This window comes from Physcomitrium patens, chromosome 22 (assembly GCF_059467195.1).
Source record: "Physcomitrium patens ecotype Gransden chromosome 22, ASM5946719v1, whole genome shotgun sequence".
Classification (NCBI taxonomy): Eukaryota; Viridiplantae; Streptophyta; class Bryopsida; order Funariales; family Funariaceae; genus Physcomitrium; species Physcomitrium patens.
Window position 1 is genome coordinate 1,384,997 of NC_143431.1, and position 18,123 is coordinate 1,403,119.

The following is an 18,123-nucleotide window of genomic DNA, read 5'->3' on the forward strand; positions in this document are numbered from 1 at the left end:
TTACCAAGATAATTTATCTCTAAACTCAATTCAAATGTTGAAGTTATGTTGTTATTATTATTACTATTTTAACATATATACTTCTTTCTAAAACAAATTATAGTGTCATGAAGCTTAAAAGTATATATGATAAGCTTAAAATAAAGTCAACCCAAGATATTAATGCCACTATTTCAAATAAAAATATTCTAAAGGTGGATTTATATGTGAGACAAGAATGTAATGTCCTACAAAATTAAATTCAATCAACAATATGACATAGTCATTGTAAGTAAAAATATCTAAAAGTATTGAAGATGAAGTCAACTTCACAACATTGAATGGAAAAATTGGTTTTTATTTGAGAAAGTAGATGTACGATAATTTTTTTTTTTTGGTTATTTTTTAACTAAGGTTTATTTATTCATTTAAATTAACTATAATATTATTTATTATTCAATTCTCTAACACTATTTTTTTAAATAAGACAAACAATACTGTGTTTGTAATTTTTAGTTATTTTCATTGGCAATTCCAATATACGGATAATTTTTGTATTCATAAAAATGTGAAGTATTCACATTAATCAAATAAAATAATTTATAAATAATTTATCACACTTTTTAATAGTCTTGTGTTCCAAGAAAAATATTTTTTAGCTTAGTTTGGAGGTACTTGCATTGGCCTCAATTCTTTATAATTGCAATGTATATATATATATATTCATAATAAATAATATTATAGTTCCACTTATTCCAAGAATGCATAAGATGAAAAAAAAAAACGCAAAATTCTGTAGAATGAATAAATCAAAACAGATTCCTAAGTATACATTTAAAAAATATTTATTATTATTGTTATTAGATAAGTTTCATGTAACTTCTCATCTGAGCTAGTGAAAAATAGAGAAAATTTACACAAAGAAAATATTTTTGGATCAAATCATATTTGTGACAAATGGTGTGGCATAGTTTTTTAAACCTTGCAATTGAACTTGATTAAATCTCAGCAGGATCTTAAAAGTACTAACAGTCCTTGGTAAAATTTGAAAGTCTGACAAATTTTAACTATAATATAGAATGTCAATTAGAAGTAATTTCTACTTCAAAATGTTATTCTAAAAGAGACTGAAAAATAAGTAATCATAAGCACACCAAAGGACTTTATTTCCAAAAATGTGAACAATGTCCAAGGTAATTAAGTATAATATAATTGTGCTATCATTTGTTTTTGAAGGAAAAAGAAATAGTATTTTATAATCTCAAAAAATTTAGAGGAATTAAAAACTGAGTTTGGAGATCAAGGTTTGAAAATAATTTTAATATGATATTTACTCAAAAGATCCACAATATAAGAACAATTAGTTCCTAGTCATGGTTACTAGGATTGGAAGTTGTTCGTGAGAAGTATTATACTTTAATAAAATAAAATAAAAAATCCTTTTCTCAAGTAATGTCTATTTTTAATAAAAATAAGTTATTTATTTAGATATCTATTCTAATGGATTTGATTTAACTCACGCATTGTGTAAAAGGGTTATTCTGATTTTTTTCTGCATTGGAAATTAAAAAAAAGATGTGATTGCAACAAGTGACAAAAAAAAATTTGATTCTAGGTTTATTTTTTGTAATCTCAGAAGTAACAAAAAATTCCAAAATTATTATAGGTTTAATCAAAAATTAAAAATAATTCACATTTACCACTTGAAAGATATATTTTGCATCAGCTTTGATAAGTACATAAAATTTGTGTACGACAAACCTTGTTTTTAGTTTTTTTTTATCATCTCATGATAAAATGTTGTAGCTATTTACAAATATAGTTACAAGTGATGAATTTTATAACCTTTAATGAAGTAACAATGTTTATGTTATGAAATTATTTGAATATATATATATATATATATATATATACACACATACATCTCGACATCCATAACCTTCATGATTTTCTTTTATTTTTCTTCTTTTAAAAAAAATAATATAGAGTTGTTCTTCTTGCAATTCAGAAGTAATAAACAAGGTTTTTTTTGGTTGAAGGGGGGAGAAATATCTTGTTTGCAGCAAATTACTGTAAAATGTATATAAATAAGAATAGTTGATAAACAACTACCGAAATGAAAGAATCTTGCCATAATTTAATACAAAAAGAATAATAATTTAATTATGTAACTTTAAGCATGAGACTTTGAGAGTGTAGCTGTTGGATCAACTTTTTGTGTCATAACAAGCTTTCAAAGATATAAGAGTTGAATATTTTAATTTATAAAATAAAAAAAAATAATAATTGTATTTTTTTATTTTTAACTTTTTAAACTTTGTAGATAATACATATCTTCAAAATAAACTATATAAACAAATTTTGACCAAGAAAAAAAGAAAAAAGAAAAGAAAAGAGTATATACATAACAATGGAACTATTTGTGTTTCTATTGTGCAATTGAAAAACATAAATTTTATTTACTACAACTTAAATAATAAAATTAAAAGAAATTCATAATAAACTACATTTATGGTGGTATTTTTATCTTTATTCTTTGTAGGATATAAGATGTTGATCATATTTGGAGAAGTAGAAATCCATGGCATTGGATTAAAAAAAAATGTTCTTATATGTTTTTGCAAATTTTCATGCATTTCCATGTGTTTCTTGGTATTTCTTGAGTTTCCATGGATTCCCATGCATTCTTTGGCATTCCCTAAGTTTCCATAGATCCCTATGTATTAACTAAGTTTCTATGAGATCTTGTACATTCCACAAGTTTTTGTAATTCTTTTGTACTCTTTGTCTCTCATGCACATAAAATCATACTTAAGGCGGAGTTCATTAAGTCTCTTTAAGTTTTCAACTTCAATACACATATTATATCATTCACTACAATTTAACAACATTAATGTACTTACAATAGTAATAATATAATTCTATTCAAACAAATTTTGTTGAAACTATGTCTATTACTTTGCATAATGAAAATGTATAATAAAGTGCATTGTCTCTTTTATTAGCTACATCACAATCAAACGAAATAGAAATCATAATCAATAGCAATATACTATAGCCTTGAAGTAGTATAATCTTGCAAATATGGAAGTATTATCTTCTTTGAAACCAATTCCATTATCTAAGGGATATTTCTTATTATATTGAAATATGTATCCACTTGATTAGTTTATTAAAACTAAATGTTTTTGTATGTACATGCTAAATTCAAAGTATCCATAACATTGGCTTGAAGACAAATAATATCTTATTATCTATATTTATACACTTCTTTCTTAATACATTCATGTTGCTTTCTTTTTTCTGTTGCCCTTTTCTACTTGCCCTTCTCCGCATGTTTTTTTTCCTAGTATTGCCTTGGTTATTCTTACTTTTGTAATTCTCCATTTTTTTTATGTCTCTAATTTTCATTTTTCTACATTCACTAGCAAAAACACCCATTTGCTGCAATTAGAGAGTGTAGTGCTTGTCCTCGTGTGCATGTGCATTATTGGTCTCCTTTCTCCCTTGTCTCATCTCATTGTTATTGAAATAATACATATTAGTTATATTCTGCCTAATTCTGATTACAAGGTTAAATTAGTTGATTTGTTTTTGCTTCATAGCAATAGTACCTTCTCTTGTAGGTTCCATTTTTATATTGGATTCAAAGTCATAATATTTAGACTCAATCAATGTTATATTGTTGTTGTTCATAGTAACTCTTATGCTTTGGTGAAAGTTGTTACTTATTTTACCATGTAAGTCATTCACTTTGTGCTTGCTATTTGGCTATGACTTAGATTTTCTATAATTATTGCAATTATTGAATAAGAACATGTTATTGATTTCCATTGATATATCTTCTAAAATCTAGTGTGGTTCCAATTGATATGCCTCTTTATTGACTTTTTGAATCAATTGATTTCAAGAATAATATTTTGTTGAAAAGAAAAGTGACAACTTGGGAACTTTTCTTAGACAAACTTATTGCCATTGATTGACAAGGTTTTAAAAAAAAAATGTCCTCATCAAACTTTCTAAAGTTGTAATTTTCTTTGGCTATGGCATTAACTTGGCATCTATTACAAACTAAGTGAAAACTATGTGCATTAACTATGGCATTGGCATCAACATAATTCTAGTAAAACCAACATTATTTGTATTTTAGACTATCTATTTAAGACAATTAAAAAAAATTACTTAAATACAAAGTTACGTGTGATAATTTGTAAACTTTACCATAAATCAAATCATGAATGGTGATAAATCATTCTTGAGGAGCTTGAAAATGATATGTAAATGCTATGCTCTTCTCCAATTTTGCATCAAATTCAAATTGAAATGCAAAACTCCACTTATCCATGTATTAAGGCAGTACATTCTTAGTCTTTGTTTCTTCTTGCGTTGCTTCTAGATCATGCTAGAGAACACATCTCCCATCAATGAAGACCAAAAGACCATTAAAAAACTAATGCACTATAAAGCAATGGCAAGAATTGGAGATTTGCATAGATGAAGTTTGAATTGGAGCTTGCATCGTCTTGTAAGTTTCTTCACATCAAGACTTGTTATTAAATATTTTTATGTACGAAGTTTGTCACGACCAAATACACATATGTCTATAGTAAATGTTGAGAGCATTTTGGATACCATAACAAAGATGACATATTTCAATAAGTGATATGTAATAGCTACTGTTCAATATATCATCAAAATTGACTTAAAGGAAAATTCAATCACAATTATGACTAATTGGATATGCTCAACCTTAAGAATAAAACAATTATTGGAAATGAAGCAATTATTGAGAATTCTTAAGGTGACAACATCTTGGTTCTTAGGAATAAGTAAGGTTCCAACCATTTTGTTTCCCAAGTTTCTTTTTCAACATCCAATTAAAATACTTATTTGTCTCTTTATCTTATGTCTAAGGTGCTTTATATAATAGATATTTGTATTTTTGGGACACATGTACAATTTTTTAACAAAGAAACAATTATCCAATCTCAAAGAACACAAGTTCCACATGTAAATTAAAGTGGGACTAAGAGACAACACATTTATCCATTGTATCACACGTTCATTAACTTTAGTTTTATATCTACTTATATTTGAGACCACATTCTTTCTAGATATTCCAAGCCCATTTTCCCAATCATAATATCTTTATGGAAGGTCGCATCTTTGAAAGAGTCAAAATGTCCTTCACAAAAAAGGATCTCACACATTGGCTTCCATTGGATCATAACGTGAACCGATACCTTTAAATCCACTTTATAAGAACCTGAACCGAGCTTTCTCGGAATCTGAATCTAGTACGGTGGGGAACAGCACGAAGCACACGTTAAGCCAAAGCACGACATGTGGTCCTCAGTTCCCAGCGGAAGAGAACAAATCTCGTGATTAATGAGCCCTTAAACTTGCTGAGCTCAGCACGAGCCAATGAGCAATAAGAAAATTAGTGAAATCGGCAGGACAGACTCAGTGAGATCGGCAACTCACTAAAAAGGACGACGATCCTAGCTGGAGCCCTACGGCAATTTGATTGGAGGGGAGGGAGTGAGGGAATCGTAGGGTTTAGGGCTCCTGCTCGCATCCTCTCCCCATTCATTTTTGGTCATCTTCCTCGCAGGTTTTTGTTTTTCGGAGGCGTTGTGGTTGTGGTTGCGGTTGCAGCATAAACCCTAGCTCTTCCAATCCAGCGCTTCCGGGCTTCTTGGATTCTTTGGAGGGCGTTTTCTTCATGATGGAGGCCGTGGCTGCTATGGCGGTCTCATCTCTGGTCTTCATTGCCCCTACGTCGTCGTCGTGTGGTTGCTCTGGGATCCAATACAGGGCTTTGAATCTTGCGCACACTGCTCGGGGGCGGGGATTAGAGTCGTCATCGTCGCTGTATTTTTTCGGAGGGAAGTTGCAGACGTGGAAATTTGTTGAAAATGCAGCTAAGTGGAGGAATGCGGCGGGGTCGCTGCGGGTGCGCTGTGACGCGGGCGTGGCGCTGGTGGAGCAGCGAGTAGAGGAGGAACAGAAGCAGCGGTTGAGCTCCGATTTTACCACGGTTATGAAGTTTGGGGGTTCGTCTGTCGCCTCCGCACACCGAATGAGAGAAGTGGCGCAACTGATTTTGAGTTTTCCGGATGAGAGGCCTGTCATTGTGTTATCTGCTATGGGAAAGACGACAAACAACCTTCTGAAGGTTTGCTCATTGAGGGTTATGCTGTGGAATGGTTGGAAATAGAGGAGTGAGGGAATGCAGCGATGGGTGTTCCATGATTAATGGTTGAGAGCTGATGGCATTGTTATTAGTTAACTCAAGTGGGGTCTGTCTTGGCGGTGTTTGTAACTTCTGGTTTCATCGCCTCCATTCTCGGTCAGGAAGCAGATGAGCGCCGAATTGCACTGTTATCAGGGTTTTGGAGCTGAAATATCACCTGTCATAGTAATGCCCAGGCTTAGAGATGAAAGTGCTCTCATATCTAGACGTAATTTGAGAAAAGAAAACGATGCTTGCTTGGATTGACAGGCAGGAGAAAAAGCCGTGTCATGTGGTGTCGAGGAGTCCGGCAATATTGAGGAGCTCCAAGTTATCAGAGACCTGCATAAGACGTACATCTCACCCCATTTCTTCCTGTATACATTCTGAGTAGTAGCTTTGGTCGAGGAGTACATGGAAAGATGAACTCTGTTTGAGTTTCGTGTTACAAAATGCTTTGAGGGTGCGGTAGTGACGAAGCTACGTGTGGTTGGAGATTTCTTCAGGGTTTCTGATGAATTGTGGAAGGAGTTGTGGTTTAGCGGTTTAGTTCTCATTTCAGGCCTGCGGATGCGTTAAACATCACCCACGAGTGATGTTAATGGCAGTATTTTGGTGCTGAATTGAGTGATCCTTACACCGTTGTCTGGTTGGTGAGCATTGGCAGGACAGCACGTGAACTCAAAGTGGATGAATCTTTGGTCACAGGTCCGATTCTTGCGACTTCCTCGTATTATTTCCGTGAAATTTGAGTTCTTTAGAAACATATTGATGTTTGGTTGTCAAATAAAACGACTCACCTGTTCCCAGGGTCTGCAACCGAACATGCTACGTAGTCGGTTATGTGATAGGATTATCCCATAAATATTCACAACTTGTCTTTCTTCTGGTGCAGAGCTTTTTGAAGAGTTGGAACAGCTGGTAATGGGGATTGCTCTTATGAAGGAGCTGACGCTGCGCACCAAGGATTACCTGGTTTCCTTTGGAGAGCGCCTCTCAACCCGGCTATTCACGGCCTATTTGAATAGCATCGGGACATACGCTCGACAGGTCCGTGAATTTGTATGATTGTATTGAACATGTATAGTTACACGATCTTATGTTCGTGACCTAAGTGTGTACATTTTGCCTACCACTGAAACTGGATTCTGATTGTCCGGATGGGCCAATCAGTATGACGCTTTTGACCTCGGAATCATTACAACCGATGAGTTCACGAATGCTGAAATCCTGGAGGTCACATACCCGACAGTAAGAGAGAGGCTTCTTAAAGATCTTAAAGCCGACGCTGATAGGGGTACACCCATATGCGTTGTGACAGGCTTCCTTGGTAAGGTGAGCGCAAAGTACTAGCTTAGACCTCGTGCAAGTTGCTCAAACATTCGCCTTTTATCTCTCTGCGTTGATGGTTCGTGTCACGTTTAATCGAAAAATCTTTTCTAGTATTGATCAACCATTCCATTGATTTATCCTTGCAGGGGGTTGAGACTGGTTGTGTAACAACCTTAGGACGAGGAGGGAGCGACTTGACGGCCACAGCCCTCGGTAAAGCGCTAGGTCTCCGGGAAATTCAGGTGAATGAAGTGCTTGAGTTGGGACTTCATCTAATTGACACATGCCATATTAACAGAAAGTTTATGGGTGCTCTTCCTCAATTTTTACCATGGCCTCTCTTAGTAGATCTTATTTTGCACTGCATTGACTTGTGGACAGGTGTGGAAAGACGTTGATGGTGTCCTGACATGTGATCCCCGTGTATACTCCAATGCATTACCAGTTCCATTCCTGACCTTTGATGAGGCATCTGAGCTGGCTTATTTCGGAGCCCAGGTATTACAGCTCCTCAAATCTAAGGGTCTAGGTGTATGTCGTGAAGTTGTTCTGTTTTAAGTGTGGAAAATATCAGGGGATTTTGAAACGAAATGTTAGAGGTGTAGTATTTTAGATCCTTCTGCAATATATTCGCAGTCCGGCCGCTGTTGCATGTATGCGTGAATTTTAATCTAGCGTTGATGTTCACTGCATGGCTTTAGGTTTTACATCCTCAGTCAATGAGACCAGCCCGCGATGCAAACATACCTGTTCGTGTCAAGAATTCTTATAACCCACAGGCACCTGGTACTCTCATAACAGGGGAACGCGACATGAGTGAGGTAACTCCATTGGTCCAGATTATGAGGTTGCCTTTTGACAATGCCGGGAAGCTGAAATCGCTGGAAAGCAATGTGTTAGTTCTTGTAGATTCAGAATCTTCTCTGCATTCGCTTTTTTAATCAGTGCTCACCGAAAAAGAAGCAGAGATTTAAGGTCCAATTAGTTCCAAGTATTCTTGGGACACAATTTTTGCTTAATTTTTCATTCTGGGTTCTAGTTAATCGCTCCGCCAACAGCTTGTTTTGTATGATCTGATCAGTTAATCAGGCTCTGCTATGAACTTGTCTGAATTGTCTTCTTTCGATTTGACTATTTACATTCATCACCATTTGATATATTTTCAGGCAGAGATGACAAGCATAGTGCTGAAAAAGGACGTGACAATGTTGGATATTCAAAGCACACGTATGCTTGGCCAAGTTGGATTTCTTGCAAAGGTATGGGAATTCCCTTCATTTATTTATTTATTTATTTATTGTATATTTATTGGTATTATTTAACTGGGTTAATTGGCATGCCCTTATGTTTCTTGCATTTAGCACTACATGCTTGTAGGGGTTGTAAGATAAGTGTTCTATGGTAGATGTAGCCTGACTGTTTGTTGTTGCTCCGTTCAGGTGTTCACTACGTTTGAACATTTAGGCATTTCAGTAGATGTGGTGGCTACCAGCGAAGTTAGCATATCATTGACGTTGGACCCTTCAAAACTTTGGGAGCGTGAACTCATTGAACAGGCAAGCCAGTTCAAGTGTCAATACTGTTTCTAATATAGAATGTAAAAGCGTTATATATTTTTTGAAACTTTACTTATTTATTTATTCATTTTGAACTCTTCTCTTCCTTCTATATATTATGGGTAACAATTTAGTAGTTAATAAGGCATGGAATGAAGTCATTGATTGCCTCAGCTCTCTCTAACCCTCGGTTTATGTATGTGGCTGATAATTTTGAAGATGTTTGTGGTTACAGCAGGAATTGGACAAAATGAAGTCAGAATTGTCAAAAATCGCCAACGTACAACTTTTAAAGAAGAAGTCTATAATTTCTCTCATTAGCAATGTGAAGCAGTCATCAGCTGTTCTTGAAAAAGTACGTTATTGAAACCATTCTGATAGCAAACTGAGACTCATGTACAGGACTCAATAATGCTGAGTGAAATCTTTTATATTTAAATTTATCTTCTTTGCTTCCATGACTGTTTTCGATTTTTCTCTTCAAGTGTGTGTTTCATCAAATGTGTCTGCCATTGTTACAGGTCTTTAGGGTCTTCAAGAAGAACGACATCAACGTACAAATGATCTCACAAGGTGCTTCCAAGGTATGTATGAGCTTATCATTTGTCTTCTGAAATTCTCGTCTGATATCACTAATGAGTTCGGCTAAAAGTCTTCTTTATAGCTTGTCGAACAGCATTTTTTAGTATTCTGGTAGTAAATCATACTATTTATGGATTTTCACTGCTGCACCCGGTTAACAGAAGTAAAGCTTAATGGGTTTCGCTCCGAAAGGATGAAGCTCATGTTATCTCGACTTTGGCTTATGAGTGCATCTTGATTTTGGTGATCGCAGGTAAACATATCAATGGTGGTGGATGATGATGATGCTCCCAAGTGTGTGCAAGAGCTGCACAAAGTATTTTGGCCTGATGCTGACGAGGCGACGGAAAGAAATGGTCATGTCTAAGAACAAGACGTTCCGTTAGTTTTTAACATCCCTGACTTGGGAAGTCGATACTTTTAAGTCCTCCTCAGAGACATTTTTGTAGATGTTAATCAATCCATGGTTACGCATTGTTTAAGTTCTGGCTGTAGAGAGGGCTTCCTGTATTCAGTTCAGGCAGGCTCTGATTATTAGCAAACCATTCAAGTGCTGATGTAATGCTGCAAAGGCGCACTATTCTCTTTAAATTGCTGCAGTCAATATTGCAGCCGCAGTGATTATTGTATGCCACACTGGTTCAGTCAACCAGTGGATTAGTTTATTCCATCTAAGTGGTTGCGTAAGGTATTACGCCAGTTTTCAAGTGGCGAACAGGAAGCTGCACGCCCTTACTCTGATGAAAGTAGCCCAGAGTCGTTGAGGTGTCTTTGGCTCATGGTGCTTCCATCTTCGTATTCTCGCACTTGTGGAAAATTTTGGCCCAAAATTTGTCGAACAGGTGCATGCAATATCAGAGACAACATAAATTTTGTGTCCATCTTCACCAGGAACCTCCTTTTTCGACCTTAATTTAGAGGTTGCAATCTTGACCCTCACAGTTCTGAACCCTGAAATATTCAGAACAGCATAGCTTTTCAGTAGTGCATTCTAGTAGTATTAGCTTCTAGAATGATACTCTTCCGAACCCTTGTTGGTTTTGAAGTATGTAATTTAGTGGTTAGAACTCAATATTGAAGATTGAAGCAGAAAAAATCCAACATTTGTAGCCTTCTATAAGGTGAAGAATTTGGTAATTTCCTGATGTATTCATAATCTTCACGTTGTGTGAATAAACTTCACAACTTGAGATAACTTGTAAATGGGCTCCTTGAAGTCTTGTGAATATGTTTATGTCATTCCTACTTAGCTCTTCACTTGAACAGATAGAACAGCTTTGATCAGCATCACATGTGTAACGATATGAGTCAAACAAGAAAATGATTGTCATTTTCACTTCCACTTATTGAAAGACTGTTCATATACTCAAACGTTTTAAATCAAAAAGTGTAGTGTTTTTCACAAGTAGGTCCATGTCAATGATTGACATCTCATCATATTAATTGGCTGTCAATGAACAAGTAAACTGAATTACTAAGTTCTTTTCTAGCATAACAAGAGGACACATGTATACATTCACAAAATCATCTGTATTCTATGAAGAATACAATTTTGTAATACATTCTCTTGTTGTACATGAATTACACCCCTACAAAACTCCACATACTACTTATGAACAATCCATCCATTCAACAATGAATTAAACCCTTGAATTCCATAAGCACGTCGGTGGAACCAAAATAAAGAATCAATCATTTGAACTATCCTTTATTATTATTATTATTATTATTATTATTATTTTGGTACAATATACAATTATTTGCATATTTTTGATGAAATATGTGTCACCTAATTTAGTTGTAACAGAAGCCCTCAATGAAGACGTCAAACATTCCAAACATACAATTTTGCCTTGTATACTCATTCAAATACAGTAAACCACAAAGGCATCCAAACTCAAATAAAACCAAAAAACGCATCACATGACAAAGCTCTAACCGTAACCACGACCACAAATACAAATAATTTCAACATCATTAGATTTCTTAAAATAGCGGATAAATAGTTCAGCTATTATTACTTTTATACACTTCAAAATTTCAGATGATAGCTTATCCTAGAATCACCAGTTCCTGCAGCATTGCTCAACCCAATTGTGTCAGTCAACACTCAACAACAGTGAAGAATCATGAGACTCTGGCACACTTTCCACAATTCCGGTGGTTTGTTTTCTTTTGTTATGTTGTTTTGTTACGTTATTCTACTTTTGAATTATTTTTGTGTATGAATGAATATATATATATATATATATATATATATTTTGTTTTGCTGTAGTCGTCACTGATTGCAAGGATGAAGCCCATGAGGAGTACAGCAAGTGTGACACCGATTGTTGCTGTATCCGCGATGATCGCAACTGTTGCGCGGGTCGGCGTAGCAAGCAATTGATCCAGTCGCCATTGCAGAGCTTCCAACCTCGTGGTGGTGCAATGGTACTTACTGGACACTGTGGTGGTCGTCTTAGTACTTTCCGGTACATCACTCAGCATTCCAATCCTTACAGTAGTATTTTGTGGCCATCCTTGTCGTCCATGTTAACGCCAGAACAGTTGATCCAGCCTGAACGTGAAGCACATTATCATTCAACAGCCAGACGGTCAATCAGTTAGGATTCCTCCATCATTGAGTCTAAAAGACTTTCAGATCCGAGGTTCTGAGTTTCTAGTGAACTATTGCAGTTGAGGTCGATGTCCCCTGCGATGAACAAGACGAGCGCCGTCACCATTTGAGCGATGGAGGGCCACAACGAGTGCCGGTCGGTGGGCTTTTTGCAGCTTTCGGTGACGGGTGTGTCCGAGAGATGATGATGATGCATCAGGAGTGTTTAGCGGAACAGCTCTCGAGCGTGACGGACATGGGTTCCTCGCAGCAGTGTGGGATCATCTGAGGTGGTGTCGATCTACTCATATGCTAGACGATTTGCCCCGGAACCAGGGAGTGTACCAGTATCTCAACTGGTTCATGCAGTGTATACCAGTGCTGTTGCTGGGTACCTCATGCAATGAACTGAGGTACTGGATCCGTTTCTGAGAATATCCCATCGAATCCAAGTACTGTGGTACTGTGGTAAGTAATGTTGCAACGTCCGTGGAAATCGACCAGACGATAATGTAGATCTGATAACGGAACTACTAGAAAAAAGGAATGGCATGGAATAAGATAGAAATCATCACCGCTGGCACAGGAAAATAATCCATAGCCGTGACATTTCACTTTCAGTCCTATGGTTGCAAGATCGTTTCGCTTGTAGATGGTTGTCGAGTTAGCTGCTGAGCGGACTGCTGGACGTTCATCAGTGAGGCCGCGGATCGACAGGTCCTGCACTCTGGGGCAGCTTAAAGTTTTTCATGGGATCTGATGGTTTCATCTCCGAGAATTAAAGCGGGGGAATGGTGATACTTCTTCAGTGAGTCGAGGGTTAGGCTAGGTGAAAATGCAGCGTAATTTTTGCTCCCCACTATCGAAATGCTCGTTTTCGATCAGTGCTTGACGGGATTTATAATTACAAGCAACGGTTTGTGAACGTTAATCTCAACATGCAACAGCGCTGAAATGCGAGGACAAGATTTGACGCGACGCGGCGTCGAAAACTGTACCGAAGAGGAAGACGCAGACGATGCTGGTGCGGGGCCGTGTACCGGGCTGGGGGGGGGGGCTAAGAGTTTCTCCACCCATAGACGGTATCTTGGGTGGCATGTTTACATCTATGATCTGACGATGTAGTTGAAATCATTCTTATGAGGACGATGGTTTGGTCACACAAGAATGATTTCAACTTTTTCCAATCAATGAAACGAATTTAAGTCTGTGACCCTCCACTGTGCACTCACCATCATCATGGTTAATATATATTAAGTTTGAGCAATAACCTACTAAATGTCTATATCTATATGTGTATATATATGTAACAGAACATAGTCTGTCTGATGGCAGAGCTAATATGTAATCGATAATAACATAACGTGTCATCCTAGATATTGAAACAATTCCTACCAAATATATATATATATATATATATATAGATAATAGAATTGGAGTCTGTTTGCAATGTAGGGGTATCCCTGTGGTTGTATCCCCGTGCCCCTGAGTGTGAGTAAAACATGCTAGGCTGGAATTCGTCGAGGGTTACTCCAAATGCTGACATGAGTTACATGTCGAGTTAGTCATTTCTCCCACCAGACTATTGCTTAAGAAGTGGACTTTCGACCCACTTTGCCTCAAGGTTTAGGGAGCCAGGGATTAGAATGTACTTCAAGTGGTAAATAAGTAAATCAATATATAAATTATATATTATACAAAATTCTTTAGACAACTTAAGTAAGATGTAAGTTTAAAGTTTTTTATTATTCCTACTTATAGGAACAATGATAAGTTGTCTAAAGAATTTTTAAAATTTTAAAGGAAGAAGAGATTTGAGTGAAATTATTATAGTGATTACAAGCTTTGAGGTAGCTGAACCACAAGCTTTGATGAATTGAAACTTTGGTAGAGAATAAGTTTTTTGACATTTGTTTGTTTTTTTTGTTTTTTTTGTTTTTTTGGGTTTTTTTTGGGTTTTTTGGGGTTTTTTTTTTTTCTTTTTTGATGTATAACATGTTGGTACATTGAAAAAAAGATTAATATAAGTATAGATTCATATCAAGAATGATTTCATAATTTAATATGCAAGAATTATTTTAGATATGTTAAATCATCAATAAATGATAAAAATAGACAAATATGGACTAATAGAAATACATGATTAATGTCAAGATATGAATTTTTGAATTTTTGAAAAAAAAAATGAATGAAAAGGCATTCAAATTTAAAACATGAAGTAGTGCCAATCCATAGATTCACAAGGGAATAAAATATATTTAATTTAAATTAAAATTACATGTGCAGTATTAATATTGATAACAAAAATAAATAATTAAAGTTAAAAATTTGATTATGGAATATTTTAATATCCATTGGAATTTGATTTGTACTTTTTATGTTATAACAAGAGGTAATTTAATATTTTTATAATTTTTTACTACTTAAAATAATTAAATACTAACGGGCGAATAGTAACGGGCGAGAGGTGGACGAAATGAGGTGATGGAGGACAACTCCTCATGAAGTTCTCGGGGATTCTAGCCTGGGTGTACTGGGGGAGGGACAAACTTTTGTGAGAATATCTTTGGAATATAAAGTTTTCAATAAGAATGAATTGGGTAACAAATTGCAATTTTGAGGAGAAAGAATCCTTTATAAATACAGCTTATAAACTTGTACAATACAATTCAATGTTTTGCAAGCTAAGATTCTGAACAATCAATTTCAACAAAAGGTTAAGTGCAGAGAATGATGACCTTTCAAACAGATATGTATATTTAGTGATTATCATAAACTTCTGATCCAATGTGGAAAAATCTGAAGATGTAGAAGGAGATCTTTTTGACTTATCACGTACACTAATGCAACCACAAGGCTATAACTCATCACATCCTAGCAAATGTTTTTTTTTTACCATCAACAAGGTCAGACAATATGTATGAGTGGTACCTAAATTCTCTCGCATGTATTCAGCCTCTCTTTTGGAAAGTTGAACATCAAATGACTGGCATTCTCAACGGAGTGAAGTTAGAACAACTTGCTGTTGGCTTCGTACTCTCCACATAAGTGACGAGAGCTCCAACAAAAATCTATCCTTTCAACTATTTAGTCATCTTGTCCATCCCTCCATATACTAATGTAATTGAAGGATTGAAGGACTGCAGTCCAAGGCTACATGGGCTAACACTACATGGTTCTCCTGGTTGGAGCACCAACTCCTTCGAAGCTTTCTGCCTTACACTTCGATTTGCTACCTACAAATAGAGCCATCACCTCAATTCAATGTAGTAACATCAGTAATCTAAAACACCAAATCAGCGTCATTTGAAGAACCAGAAAGAAAGTATGTATACTTACCGTGAATGAAAGAGGACCAGCATTTGATTTGTTACGACTTTGCAAGAACTCAGAAAAAACTTTTGGATTTTCGATTGGCTTCAAGGCGTAGTTCCCTCTGCAGCATTGAAAAAGTCAGTGATGCGATGAAGAATGTGGGGTATATCGAGAAATATGCAAACAGACAAGGAGCTACTTCTACCCGTTCACTACAGATGAAAAGAGAACTTGATAGAAATGTACAATGTACGCCTAAATGTCTCACACCCGTAAATTGAAACTTTAGCAGGAGTTTTTTTTGTTTTCATTGCACTCTCCACTCATGACGAAAGCAAAACATGGGTAACTTTAGAAAGCGCATTTTTCACAAGCAAATAATAGTTAAAACTTCTCAAAGGAATATACGACATACACAAAAAAAAACAGCTTAATCCCTCGACCTCGTAATTTGAGGCATTCTATTCAACATGTGACATGGTTTTAACAACAGCTATAAAATGATAATTGTGGTGATACGTTTCACCGGAAGATAGACCTCTCAGAGTTGATACACACACACACACAAATAATCACTACTTGAAGTGTTCGCGAAGAAAATTGAACATAACCGTTACCTCTTGCTTCTTGCACTCCTTGTAAGCATCGAAGTGATCCTGACACTTACTCTTATCATAATTGGCTTCGTCCAAACCTGTCACAACTCCAATTTCCATACAAGTATCAGCCCTGCTAACTTCAAGGCGTTCAAACAAACCTTTTAAACTGGCGTAGTGGAACCATACACGATCGCTGCGGGATGCGAAACTATCGATTCTCGCTATATTCTCAAAAAATGGAAAAATAAAATAAATATAAAAATCATGCATCAGGCGAAGGGATTCAATTCAGAGAATAACCATCTACACGACCTAATCAGCCTTGATGCGGACATATGCTATGTAAAGAGCGGCTGGTAAAGAGAAAACCCACCAAAAAATTCCACGCGCCACGAATCAAAACATGCTCAATACAATTTAACTAACTAATTCGAAGACCTAAGCCAGCATCGACAAGAGGCAAACACAAAAGAAGAGTTAAGTCCACAAGACATTTCGGTGTTAGTGACCTCACATTTTAAAGAAGCGGCGTACTGGGGCGCACACATGGAGTCCGAGAGCTTGAGAGGGCCGGTGCGTGCAGGCGCGTCGGTCTCCCCCATCGCGGTTGAGGAGGAAGTTGATGGTTGCGGTGGATCATCGCGCTTCGACTCTTGTGCGTCGCGCGACGCCATAGCCACGGTGAGGCCATGGCCATAGCCATAACCGGCTATGGCGCCTCTCCTCGCCCGCACTTGTCCACCGTGGCGACCGATCTCGCATTCTTTGAAGCGTGTCTTTAACCGACTCACTACTAGTATCCTGTACTCGTTAATTAACTAGTTACTATTTACCCTTTTAATATTCTAACCTTTTTCTTTTTTGTTAATCTTATAATTTTTCCCACATTTTTTTCTTATAAGTGTTATTAAGTGCCTAGGGACCCTTGCGTTGTGATGGGAGAAACAATAAAGTGGAAGTAATAGGAAAGAGCAAAGCAATACTTTATGAATGGTAATGCAATATTTCTATAATGTGTTGATTTTTTTTTTTTTTTGGCTTATTGATTTAAATCCTTACCTTTTATTATAGAAGTTACAATATTTAAGATCACTTGGACAAAGGAATACATGAGAATAATCCTTGAAGCATTTAAGTCTCTTTCTTTACTTTAAAATAAATGATTTATAATAAGTAATAGATTAGTAATAATAAGTAATGTAATATTGATTTTCAATGCAAATAATCTAGCCAAGAAATATTCTAGTATATTTTGTTGATATTACATAAAAAATTATAATAAGCATCCACATGCAAAAATTATTTTTAGAACACACATTCTATTTGTGAAATAAATAACAATAGCAACAATAACTATACCATATGCAACTATAAAATAAAAAAAAGAAAAAAAAGAAAATTACATAATCCTTGTGCCTTTAATTTATCATGGATTCTTATATTTTGTGTCTATATATATAGGAAAATGATAAAGCAACCCAAATTTTTACTAAATCAATCCACATGTTTAAACCATCATTGTATCCTTTCAACCCAATTTTTGTTCCTAATCATTTCCCTATTCCCAATTGTTGTCTCTGTTCTTGATATTTTGAGCCCCTTGCTCCTATCCTTAGTAACCATTGGGAATGGAAAATGGCTAAGAATAGGGATGGAGGCTGCAAGAGTGCAATAAATGATTAAAATAGAGTGAGTTGCTTTAGAAAAAAATTGGATTGCTTTATCATTCTCTTATATATATATAATTTAAAATTTCAATTTCAATTATTTTTTCAAAAATAATTATAGTTTTAATTCTTCAATTTTGTCTTTATATAAATCAAAAGATTGTGCTTTAGAATATGTTTCAATTATTCTCTAACAATCAAAATAATTATAGATAAATAATTATCAAATGATGCATGTAATTTTCTAATTTAAAAAAAA

General features: G+C 35.5%; 2 protein-coding genes across 4 annotated transcripts; one reads left to right on the forward strand and one right to left on the reverse strand.

Annotated features, from left to right (window-relative positions):
* The first annotated feature begins 5,612 nt into the window (after nucleotides 1–5,612).
* Nucleotides 5,613–10,313, forward strand: LOC112274716 (aspartokinase 2, chloroplastic). Of its 2 annotated transcripts, none has more exons than XM_024504418.3 (13): nucleotides 5,613–6,157; nucleotides 6,485–6,567; nucleotides 6,882–6,922; nucleotides 7,110–7,264; nucleotides 7,388–7,549; nucleotides 7,693–7,788; nucleotides 7,928–8,044; nucleotides 8,248–8,367; nucleotides 8,713–8,805; nucleotides 8,986–9,102; nucleotides 9,338–9,457; nucleotides 9,624–9,686; nucleotides 9,938–10,313. In XM_024504418.3, the coding sequence occupies exons 1-13, from the start codon at nucleotides 5,705–5,707 to the stop codon at nucleotides 10,049–10,051; spliced, it is 1,734 nt and encodes a 577-aa protein (XP_024360186.1). In that variant the 5' UTR covers nucleotides 5,613–5,704; the 3' UTR covers nucleotides 10,052–10,313. The 2 variants fall into 2 exon arrangements, with proteins under 2 accessions (XP_024360186.1, XP_024360187.1); XM_024504419.3 differs by having other exon boundaries at nucleotides 9,341–9,457.
* Nucleotides 10,314–15,155: 4,842 nt separating this feature from the next.
* Nucleotides 15,156–16,810, reverse strand: LOC112274827 (cytochrome c oxidase-assembly factor COX23, mitochondrial). 2 transcript variants are annotated; one of them, XM_024504617.3, is made up of 4 exons: nucleotides 16,712–16,810; nucleotides 16,216–16,292; nucleotides 15,623–15,719; nucleotides 15,156–15,519 (listed from the first exon to the last, which is right to left on the reverse strand). In XM_024504617.3, the coding sequence occupies exons 1-3, from the start codon at nucleotides 16,797–16,799 to the stop codon at nucleotides 15,672–15,674; spliced, it is 213 nt and encodes a 70-aa protein (XP_024360385.3). In that variant the 5' UTR covers nucleotides 16,800–16,810; the 3' UTR covers nucleotides 15,156–15,519; nucleotides 15,623–15,671. The 2 variants fall into 2 exon arrangements, with proteins under 2 accessions (XP_024360385.3, XP_090102339.1); XM_090246213.1 differs by lacking the exon at nucleotides 16,712–16,810 and adding an exon at nucleotides 16,571–16,677.
* Nucleotides 16,811–18,123: the final 1,313 nt, after the last annotated feature.

What these genes read in the sequence shown, in the direction of transcription:
- LOC112274716 (XM_024504418.3), top strand. Translation starts at nt 5,705, where the DNA reads ATGATGGAGGCCGTGGCTGCTATGGCGGTCTCATCTCTGGTCTTCATT. An exon ending in TAGGTCTCCGGGAAATTCAG is followed by an intron (nt 7,789 to 7,927) that starts GTGAATGAAGTG and finishes ACTTGTGGACAG; the next exon opens with GTGTGGAAAGACGTTGATGG. An exon ending in CATCAGCTGTTCTTGAAAAA is followed by an intron (nt 9,458 to 9,623) that starts GTACGTTATTGA and finishes CCATTGTTACAG; the next exon opens with GTCTTTAGGGTCTTCAAGAA.
- LOC112274827 (XM_090246213.1), bottom strand. Translation starts at nt 16,274, where the DNA reads ATGATAAGAGTAAGTGTCAGGATCACTTCGATGCTTACAAGGAGTGCA. An exon ending in AGGAGTGCAAGAAGCAAGAG is followed by an intron (nt 15,720 to 16,215) that starts GTAACGGTTATG and finishes TCAATGCTGCAG; the next exon opens with AGGGAACTACGCCTTGAAGC. An exon ending in CTGGTCCTCTTTCATTCACG is followed by an intron (nt 15,520 to 15,622) that starts GTAAGTATACAT and finishes CTCTATTTGTAG; the next exon opens with GTAGCAAATCGAAGTGTAAG.